General features: G+C 44.0%; 1 protein-coding gene across 1 annotated transcript in view; it reads left to right on the top strand.

Annotated features, from left to right (window-relative positions):
- The first annotated feature begins 8,552 nt into the window (after nucleotides 1-8,552).
- Nucleotides 8,553-16,528, top strand: part of LOC109894032 (vascular endothelial growth factor C-like) — a 59,501-nt gene continuing 51,525 nt past the window's right edge. The window contains exon 1 of the mRNA XM_020487248.2: nucleotides 8,553-9,203. Coding sequence (XP_020342837.2) covers nucleotides 9,075-9,203 — 129 coding nt within the window. The 5' untranslated portion in view covers nucleotides 8,553-9,074. The remainder of the gene's footprint in view (nucleotides 9,204-16,528) is intronic.

Below are 16,528 nucleotides of genomic sequence, written 5' to 3'. Positions count from 1 at the left end.
GAAAGGTAGTGGGAAGTGAAATGGGAGAGGAGGTTAGGGTATGGGGAAGAGGAAGGGGAGAGGAGGGTAGAGTATTTTATTTATTTTATTTATTTTATTTTACCTTTATTTAACCAGGTAGGCAAGTTGAGAACAAGTTCTCATTTACAATTGCGACCTGGCCAAGATAAAGCAAAGCAGTTCGACAGATAAACGACACAGAGTTACACATGGAGTAAAAACAAACATACAGTCAATAATGCAGTATAAACAAGTCTATATACAATGTGAGCAAATGAGGTGAGAAGGGAGGTAAAGGCAAAACAGGCCATGATGGCAAAGTAAGTACAATATAGCAAGTAAAATACTGGAATGGTAGTTTTGCAATGGAAGAATGTGCAAAGTAGAAATAAAAAATAATGGGGTGCAAAGGAGCAAAATAAATAAATAAATAAAAATTAAATACAGTTGGGAAAGAGGGTAGTTGTTTGGGCTAAATTATAGGTGGGCTATGTACAGGTGCAGTAATCTGTGAGCTGCTCTGACAGTTGGTGCTTAAAGCTAGTCAGGGAGATAAGTGTTTCCAGTTTCAGAGATTTTTGTAGTTCGTTCCAGTCATTGGCAGCAGAGAACTGGAAGGAGAGGCGGCCAAAGAAAGAATTGGTTTTGGGGGTGACTAGAGAGATATACCTGCTGGAGCGTGTGCTACAGGTGGGAGATGCTATGGTGACCAGCGAGCTGAGATAAGGGGGGACTTTACCTAGCAGGGTCTTGTAGATGACATGGAGCCAGTGGGTTTGGCGACGAGTATGAAGCGAGGGCCAGCCAACGAGAGCGTACAGGTCGCAATGGTGGGTAGTATATGGGGCTTTGGTGATAAAACGGATTGCACTGTGATAGACTGCATCCAATTTGTTGAGTAGGGTATTGGAGGCTATTTTGTAAATGACATCGCCAAAGTCGAGGATTGGTAGGATGGTCAGTTTTACAAGGGTATGTTTGGCAGCATGAGTGAAGGATGCTTTGTTGCGAAATAGGAAGCCAATTCTAGATTTAACTTTGGATTGGAGATGTTTGATATGGGTCTGGAAGGAGAGTTTACAGTCTAACCAGACACCTAAGTATTTGTAGTTGTCCACGTATTCTAAGTCAGAGCCGTCCAGAGTAGTGATGTTGGACAGGCGGGTAGGTGCAGGTAGTGATCGGTTGAAGAGCATGCATTTAGTTTTACTTGTATTTAAGAGCAATTGGAGGCCACGGAAGGAGAGTTGTATGGCATTGAAGCTTGCCTGGAGGGTTGTTAACACAGTGTCCAAAGAAGGGCCGGAAGTATACAGAATGGTGTCGTCTGCGTAGAGGTGGATCAGGGACTCACCAGCAGCAAGAGCGACCTCATTGATGTATACAGAGAAGAGAGTCGGTCCAAGAATTGAACCCTGTGGCACCCCCATAGAGACTGCCAGAGGTCCGGACAGCAGACCCTCCGATTTGACACACTGAACTCTATCAGAGAAGTAGTTGGTGAACCAGGCGAGGCAATCATTTGAGAAACCAAGGCTGTCAAGTCTGCCGATGAGGATATGGTGATTGACAGAGTCGAAAGCCTTGGCCAGATCAATGAATACGGCTGCACAGTAATGTTTCTTATCGATGGCGGTTAAGATATCGTTTAGGACCTTGAGCGTGGCTGAGGTGCACCCATGACCAGCTCTGAAACCGGATTGCATAGCAGAGAAGGTATGGTGAGATTCGAAATGGTCGGTAATCTGTTTGTTGACTTGGCTTTCGAAGACCTTAGAAAGGCACGGTAGGATAGATATAGGTCTGTAGCAGTTTGGGTCAAGAGTGTCCCCCCCTTTGAAGAGGGGGATGACCGCAGCTGCTTTCCAATCTTTGGGAATCTCAGACGATACGAAAGAGAGGTTGAACAGGCTAGTAATAGGGGTGGCAACAATTTCGGCAGATAATTTTAGAAAGAAAGGGTCCAGATTGTCTAGCCCGGCTGATTTGTAGGGGTCCAGATTTTGCAGCTCTTTCAGAACATCAGCTGAATGGATTTGGGAGAAGGAGAAATGGGGAAGGCTTGGGCGAGTTGCTGTTGGGGGTGCAGTGCTGTTGTCCGGGGTAGGAGTAGCCAGGTGGAAAGCATGGCCAGCCGTAGAAAAATGCTTATTGAAATTCTCAATTATGGTGGATTTATCAGTGGTGACAGTGTTTCCTATCTTCAGTGCAGTGGGCAGCTGGGAGGAGGTGTTCTTATTCTCCATGGACTTTACAGTGTCCCAGAACTTTTTTGAGTTAGTGTTGCAGGAAGCAAATTTCTGCTTGAAAAAGCTAGCCTTGGCTTTTCTAACTGCCTGTGTATAATGATTTCTAGCTTCCCTGAACAGCTGCATATCACGGGGGCTGTTCGATGCTAATGCAGAACGCCATAGGATGTTTTTGTGTTGGTTAAGGGCAGTCAGGTCTGGGGAGAACCAAGGGCTATATCTGTTCCTGGTTCTAAATTTCTTAAATGGGGCATGTTTATTTAAGATGGTTAGGAAGGCATTTAAAAAAAAATAACCAGGCATCCTCTACTGACGGGATGAGATCAATATCCTTCCAGGATACCCCGGCCAGGTCGATTAGAAAGGCCTGCTCGCAGAAGTGTTTCAGGGAGCGTTTTACAGTGATGAGTGGAGGTCGTTTGACCGCTGACCCATTACGGATGCAGGCAATGAGGCAGTGATCGCTGAGATCTTGGTTGAAGACAGCAGAGGTGTATTTAGAGGGGAAGTTGGTTAGGATGATATCTATGAGGGTGCCCGTGTTTAAGGTTTTGGGGAGGTACCTGGTAGGTTCATTGATTATTTGTGTGAGATTGAGGGCATCAAGTTTAGATTGTAGGATGGCTGGGGTGTTAAGCATGTTCCAGTTTAGGTCGCCTAGCAGCACGAACTCTGAAGATAGATGGGGGGCAATCAGTTCACATATGGTGTCCAGAGCACAGCTGGGGGCAGAGGGTGGTCTATAGCAGGCGGCAACGGTGAGAGACTTGTTTTTAGAGAGGTGGATTTTTAAAAGTAGAAGTTCAAATTGTTTGGGTACAGACCTGGATAGTAGGACAGAACTCTGCAGGCTATCTTTGCAGTAGATTGCAACACAGTAGAAGGAAGAAGAAGGGGAGAGGAAGGTAGGGTAGAAGGAAGAGGAAGGGGAGAGGAAGGTAGGGTAGAAGGAAGAGGAAGGGGAGAGGAAGGTAGGGTAGAAGGAAGAGGAAGGGGAGAGGAGGGTAGTGTAGAAGGAAGAGGAAGGGGAGAGGAAGGTAGGGTAGAAGGAAGAGGAAGGGGAGAGGAAGGTAGGGTAGAAGGAAGAGGAAGGGGAGAGGAAGGTAGGGTAGAAGGAAGAGGAAGGGGAGAGGAAGGTAGGGTAGAAGGAAGAGGAAGGGGAGAGGAATGTAGGGTAGAAGGAAGAGGAAGGGGAGAGAAGGGTAAGGGGAAGAGGAAGGGGAGAGGAGGTTAGGGGGAAGAGGAAGGGGAGAGGAGGGGAGAGGGAAGAGGAAGGGGAGAAGAGGGTAGGGGAAGAGGAAGGGGAGAGGAGGGTAGGGGAAGAGGAAGGGGAGAGGAGGGTAAGGGGAAGAGGAGGTTAGGGGGAAGAGGAAGGGGAGAGGAGGGGAGAGGGAAGAGGAAGGGGAGAAGAGGAAGGGGAGAGGAGGGTAGGGGAAGAGGAAGGGGAGAGGAGGGTAAGGGGAAGAGGAGGTTAGGGGGAAGAGGAAGGGGAGAGGAGGGTAAGGGGCAGAGGAAGGGGAAGGGGAAGAGGAAGGGGAGAGGAGGGGAAGGGGAAGAGGAAGGGGAGAAGAGGGTAGGGGGACGAGGAAGGTGAGAGGGAGCCCTGCCTGTGAATGGATGGTGCTGAACTGTGAGATTTGGAGTATATCATCCCAAATGGCAGCCTATTCCCTATATAGCGTACTATGAGCCCTGGTCAAAAGTAGTGCACTATCTAGGGAATACAGTGCCATATGGGATACAACATTGGAAACACCAGAGCCACCAGAGCTCTTTAACAAGTGTCATGGCTGAGTCTCACACAAGGCATGTTTATGAGATCATAGCACAATCAGTCAGAGCTCTAGGTAGATTAAGCTGAAACCCCAAGATTACACAATTTCAACATTGAATATTTTGCAAGGTTTCAGTCTAAAATGGATTATGCACTGAAAGAAACTTGCTGTAATGAGTTAAAAAAGTAGAGAAGAATCGCTCAACACATATCCAACTTCTTCTCATGAAATATTACCCATGTTCCTTGCAAAGGGAGGTATTTCAGTCTTAGAAACTCATTGGAAATAACATGAAACATTTCCCTCCAACACAGAAACACAGCCAGCCCGCACACACCGGGTATTTCCACGTTTCCCTTCTTCTTTCAGGGTAATTCATTGTGTTCGGCGTCAACATTCCCAACAAAGAACTCTTATCTTGCACCCTACATGTTTTCCCTCCATAGATTACCATGCGCTGTGGCCCCTACTAGCCCCTAGTAGTCTCAAGCTGATTAAGCTGGTAGTTCTGAGCTCGCCAACGAAGGCAAAATGACAATGTAATCCCGGCTCAATTCCCCCCCCCCCCCCCCCCCCCCTGTCACGGGCGTCGTAAGAAGCGGACCAAGGTGCAGCGTGGTGAGCGTACATATTCCTCTTTATTAGAATTTCGCCAACAATAAACAATACAAAACGACCGTGACGCTTTAACAGGGCTATGAATGCCTCTAACAAAGTTCACTACCCACACTGAAAGGAGGGAAAAGGGACAACCTAAAGTATGATTCCCTATCAGAGACAACAATAGACAGCTGTCCCTGATTGAGAACCATACCCGGCCAAAACATAGAAATAAAGAAACATAGAAAACAAAACATAGAATGCCCACCCCACATCACACTCTGACCTAACCAAATAGAGAACTAAAACGTCTCTCTAAGGTCAGGGCGTGACACCCTCATATAGAGTATGCTGCCTTACCCACATGTATGAGTGCATTGTACAGTATGGCGTAGACGCTTAGTCTTGAAACTGAATATGATTACTTCTAGAGAGTTTTAAACTCTCTTCGAGCATTGCATTTCTCCATATTGAAATAATTAAGTCACAGCTTTAAGAGGGCCTCTCTCCCGTGAAAAAGTTAATAAAACGAAGGACGGAAAGGAAGCAGAGGATTGTGGGACTGAACAAGATTAGCCCTTTTTTCTACCACCCCACCACCCATCTCCTCCCATCTCGTCATCCAAATCGACCACCCAGACACGGCTGAACCTGGGGAGGTTTTCTTAGCCAAGGGGGGGGGGGGGGGGGGGCGCGGATAGGAGGGGTGTGTGGACACACACACACTGAAAATTCCACTTTTAACAGGGGCCACCAGTTCCCAAAGCAGAGTCTACAGTCATATGGTCCCCTTCCATTGTTCCCCAGTTCCGCCCAGCAGTCATTCCCACTGTGGGAACTAGCTGTGCTCACATGGGCAGACCAGCAGGCTGAACAGACGGGCGGTCAGGCTTCGCTTGGCCATGGGATGCCATAGCTTCCTCATCGCCACTACTTCCTATTAGGGGGGGGGGGGATCTTATGAAGTGCTTACGTTTAACGACACGTGAAAAGTCAAAGTGCCATCCCTCACGGTGGTTTTGAGGTGCGACTGAGACGCTCCCTGTCAGTAGAGACCAATCAGAGGAGAGGGTGAAGAAAATTAAGACTTCATGGATGAGAGATGTGCCCATTGTATTGGTTAGCGGAGTTTTGTACCACGTGTGAGAAAATCAAGATGGACAATTAACAATGTCAACAAAGGGTTTTAAATGGGTCATGGCGGACAAATCTACACACTGAGAGTTCCACATCTACATGCATTGACCAGACCAAGTGGTAAATATGACGCTCAACCAACACACACTTAAAGAGTGGTTCACAGCAGGTTGTCTAAGTAACGAGTGGAAAGAGTAGCAGCCTACATTGTCAGAAGCAGGCAATTATTGCAAAACTAGACGACAAAGCCAGACAGAGCGAGAACATTGCTGGAGAGGACGGATTTGACTTTAAATACTTTAAACCCCTTTCGGCTTTAAATTGAGGTTGCTGCTCAGTTTAATCCACGTTGACATCTTTTTGTGTTGCTGTTCAGATATTCTGACAGGAAGTTGATCCGGTGCCACCTCTTTAAATGACGCTGAGCTTAGAGGTCCGCCATTATAGGTCGGTGAAAATTTCCCGGCTCTCCATGCCCTCTAGACATTTAACCTCAGAACTCTGCGACAGTGATGGGCGCTACGATGGCCACTACCACGGTTGATGTGGTGGATGTGATAGGCTCTTTCAAAGAAAATAAACACACAGGCCCAAAACAGAAAGGAGATACCCAAAAAATTTAATAAAATGCCTCCAGTTGATCAAAATCCAAGAATGTTATCATGTTGCAATTTTCCACAAGGGTTACGTCAAACAATAAGGAAGTCACAAAAACACGATAAGTGCTAATGACTTCCTTTGGGTGACAGCTCAAAACAGACTTCTGGTACCTTTAGTATACAGGAAGGTTACAGAGGGACAAATACTTTGACTTTGTGAGTCATACAGACAACCGTGAATCGGTAGGAACATTCGCTTGTATCTGACACCAACTTCTTCTAACTCTGAGGCTGTCCTAATAAGGACACTGTATTTATGGCACTTACTGATCATTTATGGCACTTACTGATATAAAAACAGTATAGCTGCATGGTTGCCTGGTAACGTGTATTAACATACACAGCAGCAGTGCTACCATTCTACCAAACAGTGATTGTGAAATAGTTTGGCATTGGATATGTCTGTGAATAGACTCCATATTGACAGCTATCCCAAAGGGGAAATCAACATGTGAAATTCCATTTTCAAATCGACGCGGGTTTACTTTACATTACGTGCTACAAGTTATTGATACACACGAAAACGAGGCAAGATCCTATATCAGATTAACAATTAGTGGCCGACTCAAAGTTTTGATTCCACTCCAGCTCATGGCAAAATCTTTTATCTACAATCTTTCAGCTTGTGGTAGTAATACAATTGAGGTTACCCCCGCAACCTGATATATATATATATATATATATATATATATATATACTCCTCATCCTAGTGTGGGGCATGTGGCATATCTACCAACAGCTAAAGGACGCTGAGGTGTCAGTATTTCATTGCCAACTGATTCAATGTCTGATGTCTATTATACAATAATGACTCAATTTCTACTTTAGAATGAACTTCACCCAACTCACCCAACGTCTAGCAACCAAAGGGTTGCGTGTTCGAATATCATCACGGACAACTTTAGCATTTTAGCTTATTAGCTACTTTGCAACTACATAGCATGTTAGCTAACCCTTCCCCCGACTCTAACCTTAACCTTTTCTCTTAACCCTAACCTAACCCTAAACTTAAGCATTTTAGCTAAGTAGCTACTTTGCAACTACTTAACATGTTAGCTAGCCCTTCCCCTAACCCTAACCCCTAGCATAGCTAACGTTAGCATTAGCCACCTAGCTAACGTTAGCCAAAACAAATCAGACGTTTAGCAAATCCTTATCCTTGGTGATCACGCACCAAAACAGCAACATAAAACCAGTGAACATGAAAACACAGCGCACATAAAAAGATGCAACCGCAACAAGTGTGATTAACTTGTATTATATAGGTTGCCATCCCATAAACCTTATAACATATCATCCTAAATTGATGTAGCTGGAACAAATTCTAACTAAGTGGCTAGCATAATACAATACAGTATAACAGTGTGTGTTTAACGAATCCATTAAAACTATTTGTAGTTCTCTAGCTAAGTGAAGAGGGGCCACTTACAAGACTGTAAAGGGATTTGGAAATCCTTCAGTGTGGCTTGCATTCCAAACTATTATAAGAGCCCTCAATGAATTTGAGGTTTAGCATGTAGAGAGACCCCCTACAGAGCAGAGCACTACAAACTGCGCTGATCTCCCTCTCCCTCTCTCTCTCTCTCTCTCTCTCAATTCAATTTCAATTCAAGGGGCTTTATTGGCATGGTAAACATATGTTTACATTTCCAAAGTAAGTGAAATTGATAAACAAACATGAAATGAACAATAAAAAGTGAACAGTAAATATTACACACCCAGGTTCTCACTCTGATGACGCCATACTCGTGTTGGGCAGCGTTTCTGTAAAGTATTTCATTCTAAATTCCCACACTGAACTCACACAAATCTGGTTAAATGAAGTATAATGCTTAAGACATATGGCAGTGCCCCGTGGCGTGTATTACAAATATAACAAATATTATATACTTAATATGTCAGGCTTGAGATTATAAATCCCCACTTGCATTAGGATATGGATTGTTATGGGTTAAATGACATCTGTAAGTCATTAGTAGCGGCCACAGAAGGCACCTTGCAAACGTTCGTAATGATGGCAATACAGGGTTTGATAATTGGTAAAAGTGTTGACTCCTGGCGATATTAAGCATAGTTCTGCGATATAAATATGTAGTAGTCCGTGTACAACTACTGATATACAGCAAGGACATTTCACTCCACATGTTGAGTCCACAAGGGATTCGTCTCCAACGTCTCCAAGAGAAGGTGCGCGTGTCCCAAATCATATTTTTAGCAGTAAATTGCAGCTATTCCGTGGAGAAACAGACTGAGCTGCTGGGAAGAAAAAACGCATGCAGGGGGAGGAGGAATATCTAGTGACACCGTGAAATTGCATTGAACATGCCATTCTCTGCTCGGAGGACGTTCATGCTCCCCAAACTCTCATCTGCTCGCTGGGTGGATGCCGCCGCTGACACAGAAGTTTGACGCAGAAAGCTCACAAGTGAAAAGAGTTGTCTCCAGCAGCTTTCGTTTCACGGAGAAAATAACGGCCTTATTTTGACCTGTCGTCATCGCACCATCATTTTTATGACAGCGGTCTCACGAAAATTCGGATATCTGATGCGCTATTAATTTTCTTTTGAGGAAAAATAACTTGAGAAACAGCGCTTGACCAAAAGAGGTCAACAAATAAGGAGTACCTTTTTTTGCTCCGGATAAAGACTTCTAAAATGCACTTATTTGGAATATCTGTTCTCCTTGCCAATTCAGCGATTCTCTACGCAAATCTAGCCAGTGAATCGAGTCATGAATTCAATCACGATTATTATGATTATGATCAGGATCAAGGGGATGCACGGGTATGTATTTGGATACATGTTTTCTATTTCACGCATAATTACTTTATGCATTACTATTATGCATTGTAAATTATTCAATTGATATTCAAACACATTTTAACATTATATTGGGGAATGTGGGATGGAGCAGAGGGTACAAGTCATAATATTTGACTTTCCACATATTGGTGATGATGTAAGTTACTGAACATTCGCTACCGTACAGTATGTAGTGAATATAGACATCACTGAAACAAGGGGCACATCAACAGGAGGTCATTTAATCTGAACTTTGAATGGGGAAAAGGCTCGGAATATTTGGCATTTTATTACAGGGGATAATATTTATCTCCAGCTGGGGGGGGGGGGGGGGGGGGGGGGGGGGCTATCATGGATGAGATGGCGAGAGAGCAGTGAAAATTCCTCACAATGAAAGGATGCAGAGGAGATAAGAGGAGAGCATTTTCAAATTAGCAGAAGAAAGGGGGGTGGAGGCAGGTGTCACTGTGTCAAGACCTGTGGGGGCTTCAGTGTGTGTGTGTGTGTGTGCCTCAGTGTGTGTTCCTCAGTGTGTGTGTGCGTGTGTGTGTGTTCCTCAGTGTGTGTGTGTGTGTGCGTGTGTGTGTGTTCCTCAGTGCGTGCCTCAGTGTGTGTGTGTGTGCCTCAGTGTGTGTTCCTCAGTGTGTGTGTGTGTGTGTGTGTGTGTGTGTGTGTGTGTGTGTGTGTGCGTGTGTGTGTGTGTTCCTCAGTGCGTGCCTCAGTGTATGTGTGTGTGTGTGTGTGTGTGTGTGCCTCAGTGTGTGTTCCTCAGTGTGTGTGTGTGTGTGTGTGTGTGTGCGTGTGCGTGTGCGTGTGTGTGTTCCTCAGTAGCAGTAAGAGATAAGGAGACAGGGATAATCTTAAACACGTGGCTATTTGAACCTATAATATGACACTTAGTTGGTGGGATTAACACTGCTACTAGTTTACTTTTAGTGTCTCAAATAAGCCTGCAGCTGTAATGATGCACTGAAAACACAGGTTCTCATTCTTATACTCTCTTCTCCTTTCTCTGTGTGTGTGTGTGTGTGTTCAGTAATGATCTTGTTATGTACTCCCATTGGCTTATAAAGGTTATTTACAGTCATACGTCTTTATGACCTGACAAAACTAAATGTCCTGTCTGGATAGTTTCACTTCCAGTACCTACCTCTGATATCAAAGTAGTATCATTCTGGCTTATGAAATTCACTGTGTAAGTAAATTACCTCATATGACATACATTTAAAAAATCGAATGGAAACATTAAACACCTCCCATAGGGACTGCGGTGATTGGTCTGAGTGTGTGTGTGTGCGTGTGTGTGTGTGTGTGTGTGTGTGCGTGCGTGCGTGTGTGTGTGTGTGTATGTGTGTGTGTGTGTGTCTATGTAATCACAGTTATGTTAATAAGAGGGGCGGCTGTAATTTGTGGTCACCTTGAGGTTTGGATCAGACCTCAACCCAACCGTAGCGTAGACCTTTGTGCATGCCGGTGGGTCTTTCCCAATAGTCTGGTCTGGATAATTGTTATGTAGCTATTTCATGTTGAAACATTGCTTGATTTGTGCCTGTTTGCTTTATTACACACACACACCTCTGTAAGGGGGGCTCTTGGTAGTGTAGGTACAGGAGTCCTGGGTGTTTGTGTTACAATTGACAATTTTATCCAAAGCAACTTACAGTCATATGTGCATACATGTCATGTTTGGGTGGTCCGGGGTGTCGAACCCACTACCCTCGCGTTACAACACCATGCTCTACCAACTGAGCTACAAAGGGACCCCTAGCCAGTCCTCCCCGATATACTCAAGAGACTAGGTAGGGAGTGGGAGTTAAGGAGTGTTTCCTGTCTTCTCCATGACAGTCAGTATACTATGTGAAGAGACTAGGTAGGGAGTAGGGGTTAAAGGCTGTTTCCTGTCTTCTCCATGACAGTCAGTGTAGTATTTGAAGAGACTAGGTAGGGAGTAGGGGTTAAAGGCTGTTTCCTGTCTTCTCCATGACAGTCAGTATACTATGTGAAGAGACTAGGTAGGGAGTAGGGGTTAAAGGCTGTTTCCTGTCTTCTCCATGACAGTCAGTGTAGTATGTGAAGTACTCCGTTGTTCTCGTAAGCCCAACAGTTAGATCCCAGGTGGAAGCGATTACCTCACAGCTGCTTTCCTCAGCTCGACTTTATCTCTAGGTTATCTCTGTTACACAACCCACCTGTCGCAACTCTTCGTCTTACGAGGAGTGTGTATCACACCTCTTTTCAGCACTTCATCCCTTTTCACCAAGAAAGAACACTGAGACAGAGTATCAAACATGAGCTAGATGAGTTGGTGACATACAGTGCCTTGCGAAAGTATTCGGCCCCCTTGAACTTTGCGACCTTTTGCCACATTTCAGGCTTCAAACATAAAGATATAAAACTGTATTTTTTGTGAAGAATCAACAACAAGTGGGACACAATCATGAAGTGGAACGACATTTATTGGATATTTCAAACTTTTTTAACAAATCAAAAACTGAAAAATTGGGCGTGCAAAATTATTCAGCCCCCTTAAGTTAATACTTTGTAGCGCCACCTTTTGCTGCGATTACAGCTGTAAGTCGCTTGGGGTATGTCTCTATCAGTTTTGCACATCGAGAGACTGACATTTTTTCCCATTCCTCCTTGCAAAACAGCTCGAGCTCAGTGAGGTTGGATGGAGAGCATTTGTGAACAGCAGTTTTCAGTTCTTTTCACAGATTCTCGATTGGATTCAGGTCTGGACTTTGACTTGGCCATTCTAACACCTGGATATGTTTATTTTTGAACCATTCCATTGTAGATTTTGCTTTATGTTTTGGATCATTGTCTTGTTGGAAGACAAATCTCCGTCCCAGTCTCAGGTCTTTTGCAGACTCCATCAGGTTTTCTTCCAGAATGGTCCTGTATTTGGCTCCATCCATCTTCCCATCAATTTTAACCATCTTCCCTGTCCCTGCTGAAGAAAAGCAGGCCCAAACCATGATGCTGCCACCACCATGTTTGACAGTGGGGGTGGTGTGGTCAGGGTGATGAGGTGTGTTGCTTTTACGCCAAACATAACGTTTTGCATTGTTGCCAAAAAGTTCAATTTTGGTTTCATCTGACCAGAGCACCTTCTTCCACATGTTTGGTGTGTCTCCCAGGTGGCTTGTGGCAAACTTTAAACGACACTTGTTATGGATATCTTTAAGAAATGGCTTTCTTCTTGCCACTCTTCCATATAGGCCAGATTTGTGCAATATACGATTGATTGTTGTCCTATGGACAGAGTCTCCCACCTCAGCTGTAGATCTCTGCAGTTCATCCAGAGTGATCATGGGCCTCTTGGCTGCATCTCTGATCAGTCTTCTCCTTGTATGAGCTGAAAGTTTAGAGGGACAGCCAGGTCTTGGTAGATTTGCAGTGGTCTGATACTCCTTCCATTTCAATATTATCGCTTGCACAGTGCTCCTTTGGATGTTTAAAGCTTGGGAAATCTTTTTGTATCCAAATCCGGCTTTAAACTTCTTCACAACAGTATCTCGGACCTGCCTGGTGTGTTCCTTGTTCTTCATGATGCTCTCTGTGCTTTTAACGGACCTCTGAGACTATCACAGTGCAGGTGCATTTATACGGAGACTTGATTACACACAGGTGGATTGTATTTATCATCATTAGTCATTTAGGTCAACATTGGATCATTCAGAGATCCTCACTGAACTTCTGGAGAGAGTTTGCTGCACTGAAAGTAAAGGGGCCGAATAATTTTGCACGCCCAATTTTTCAGTTTTTGATTTGTTAAAAAGTTTGAAATATCCAATAAATGTCGTTCCACTTCATGATTGTGTCCCACTTGTTGTTGATTCTTCACAAAAAAATACAGTTTTTTATTTTTATGTTTGAAGCCTGAAATGTGGCAAAAGGTCGCAAAGTTCAAGGGGGCCGAATACTTTCGCAAGGCACTGTAAGGTTGTAGGGTTTGGATGTGGCATAGGCGAAGGGAGAGAGGGTCAAAGTTCAGCTGTCCTTTGAGTTAGGACACAGTTGCAATTACAGTCAGTATTACAAGAGAGCTGTCACTTTTATGGCCAAACTAGCCATCTCAATGTGCTTATGAAATGTCTACAATGGCAAGTATTTGAGTGCCTGCCAAAATGGAGAGAAAAAAACTTGTCAGAGGTTCAGTGGAGAATATGGGAGTCCCAAGCACTGGATTACAATAAGAGGACAAAAATATTAACAAATATATACAAGACATTTTTCATTACATGATGTTGATGCTGCTTCAGACAATTGAGTTAATGCTTAGACGCCTTAATGTATACATGCCTGTACCCACCCAGGAGTACAATGCTCTCACTCTCTCCCACACAAACACGCTATTCTCTCTCTCTCTCTCTCTCTCTCTCTCTCTCTCTCTCTCTCTCTCTCTCTCTCTCTCTCTGCCTCTCTATCTTTTCTCTCTATTTCTGCCTCATTCAGCCTGTGCTACTAAAGTGCTACTAACGACCCCCTCATAAACCCAGGCCGTATAGTGAACCTTATGAACAACAAGCAGTCAATGATCCTCAGTTGAATCCTCAGTGTGTCCATATGTCTGTGACAGTAGCACAGTGGGAAGCCTTTGACTACCAGTACTGTTTGTCTGTCTGCTACTGAACCCTCCAGCTCCCTCACACAGCAGCCAGCAGGTGGTAGCTCACTACAAAACTAGAGCTGACATGCCGTAAGCTAGGATCAACATCACTGTCAGAAGTATGGCTGTGTGCTAACTCTGTCTGGTTAATGTAAAGCTGAGAACAGAGAGAAGAATGTATTCCCATGGTCCTTCAGGACAACTAATGGTGCCTCTCTGACACTCTCTTGCCCTCGCCTCACCAACTTTGTGGAAACAATGCAGTCAAGAAGAGGCCAAATGAGTTCACGGTCCTCAGAAGAAGTTTTGGATGTTTTCAAAACACATTTATCTGCAGTGGAGACCCTTTAGTTCAGCTCACGTGGGCTGGAAATGAACAGTAGCCGCAGTGCCAGGTGCTTAGGGTGTAGTGTGACCAAACAATGCTTAATTCCCATTGTTAAGATGATGCAACAAGTATTTCATGATTTAATAATGGCTGAACGCATTTTCTCTTGAAGTGCCAAAACCCCCTAAAAATATTGTGCCTAATTGGTGCAACAAAAAAACAGCAAATTGCTTTGTGTTTGATGTTTGATGTTAGCACCAGCTAGCAGTGATGTTATGCAAGTCTAATTTCTTCCTAATATCGAACATCTGCCATGCTTTCATGGGGTTACTGACAAGGTCTATCACTGCATACAGGTTTAATCCTATCAGTGTAAACAGTGATTCACTAATCTGTCTCTTCCGCCACGTTTCCTGTACCGTGTTTGACAAAGAACAGAACATCCCATAATAATGGAGGAACTGAACTGCCAAGGACCGTTCCATTCTTTTCGCAACCTATTTGGATGAATGCTTTAACTAATAAACGCAGAATCTCTCAGAACACAAAAACAACAAACCCGGGCTAGAGAGTACCAGTATAAATATTGACCTTTTAGCATGTTATCACCTGCTATGATACTGCACCGCGTGTCATTTCAAAGTTCCAGCATTTATTTGTCACGTGCACAGGAGACAGCAGGTGGTAAACGGTACAGTGAAATGCTTACTTGCAAGCTACTTCACAACAATTCAATATCAAGGTGAGAGAATATAATGTTCAGGACATTATACAAGTCAGAATGAAACAGGTAAGAAAACACACGAGAAATACAGAGAAAGTAACACAGCAAATAGAAGCTATATTTAAATATAGTTAAATAAAGGTCAAATAAATATTAAATATATACATACTGAATGTACAAAACATTAAGAACACCTTCCTAATATTGAGTTGCATGGACTCTACAAGGTGTCGAAAGTGTTCCACAGGGATGCTGGCCCATGTTGACTCCAATGCTTCCCACAGTTGTGTCGAGTTGGCTGGATGTCCTTTGGGTGGTGGACCATTCTTGGTACACACAGGAAACTGTTAAGCATGAAAAACCCAGCAGCGTTGCAGTTCTTGACACAAACCGGTGTGCCTGGCACCTACTACCGTATCCCGTTCAAAGGCACTTCAATCTTTTGTCTTGCCCATTCACCCTCTGAATGGCGCACATACACAATCCATGTCTCAATTGTCTCAATTGTCTTTAACCTGTGTCCTCCCCCACATCTACACTGATTGAAGTGGATTTAACAAGTGACATCAATAAGGGATTCACCTGGTCATGTCATGGAAACAGCAGGTGTTCTTAATTTTTTATACACTCAGTGAATTGAGCCTGTAGCTTAAACTGACAGATTTTGATGGGGATTTCTGTATTATGTTACTTAGATTGATGCATGGGTGTGTCAATAGACTCTTTATTATTACTTAGACATGGCAAAATAGGAAATGAATCATAGTAAATTAAGCAAACACAGATTTTTACAATAATCACATATATTTATCACTAGCTTAACCCTTTAGAGATTAAAAAAAATGCTCCTAAGCACAATTTAACCAAGCGCTTTAGACTGGGTCAGGGCAGCAGGCTGAACTCTTGATGGTCCTAGCATACCTACCGATCCTCGACTTCGGCGATGTCATTTACAAAATAGCCTCCAACACTCTACTCAACAAATTGGATGCAGTCTATCACAGTGCCATCCGATTTGTCACCAAAGTCCCATATACTACCCAGCACTGCGACCTGTACGCTCTCGTTGGCTGGCCCTCGCTTCATACTCGGCGCCAAACCCACTGGCTCCAGGTCATCTACAAGTCTTTGCTAGGTAAAGCCTATCTCAGTTCACTTATCACCATAGCAGCACCCACCCGCAGCACGCGCTCCAGCAGGTATATTTCACTGGTCACCCCCAAAGCCAATTCCTCCTTCAGCCACCTTTCCCTACTGTTTTCTGCTGCCAATGACTGGAACGAATTGCAAAAATTGCTGAAGCGGGAGACTCTTATCTTCCTCACTAACTTCAAGCACCAGCTGTCAGAGCAGCTCACAGATCATTGCACCTGTACATAGCCCATCTGTAAATAGCCCATCTAACTACCTCATCCCCATACTGTATTTATTTATTTATTTTGCTCCTTTGCACCCCATTATCTCTACTTGCACATTCATCTTCTGCACATCTACCATTCCAGTGTTTAATTGCTGTATCGTAATTACCTCGCCACTATGGCCTATTTTATTGCCTTAACTCCCTTATCTTACCTCATTTGCACTCACTGTATATAGACTTTTTTCTAATGTATTATTGACTGTATGTTTGCTTATTCTATGTG

Source organism: Oncorhynchus kisutch, linkage group LG7, assembly GCF_002021735.2.
Source record: "Oncorhynchus kisutch isolate 150728-3 linkage group LG7, Okis_V2, whole genome shotgun sequence".
Lineage (NCBI taxonomy): Eukaryota > Metazoa > Chordata > Actinopteri > Salmoniformes > Salmonidae > Oncorhynchus > Oncorhynchus kisutch.
Note: the sequence above shows the minus strand (reverse complement) of the source record. Positions and strands in the feature narration are given on the sequence as shown.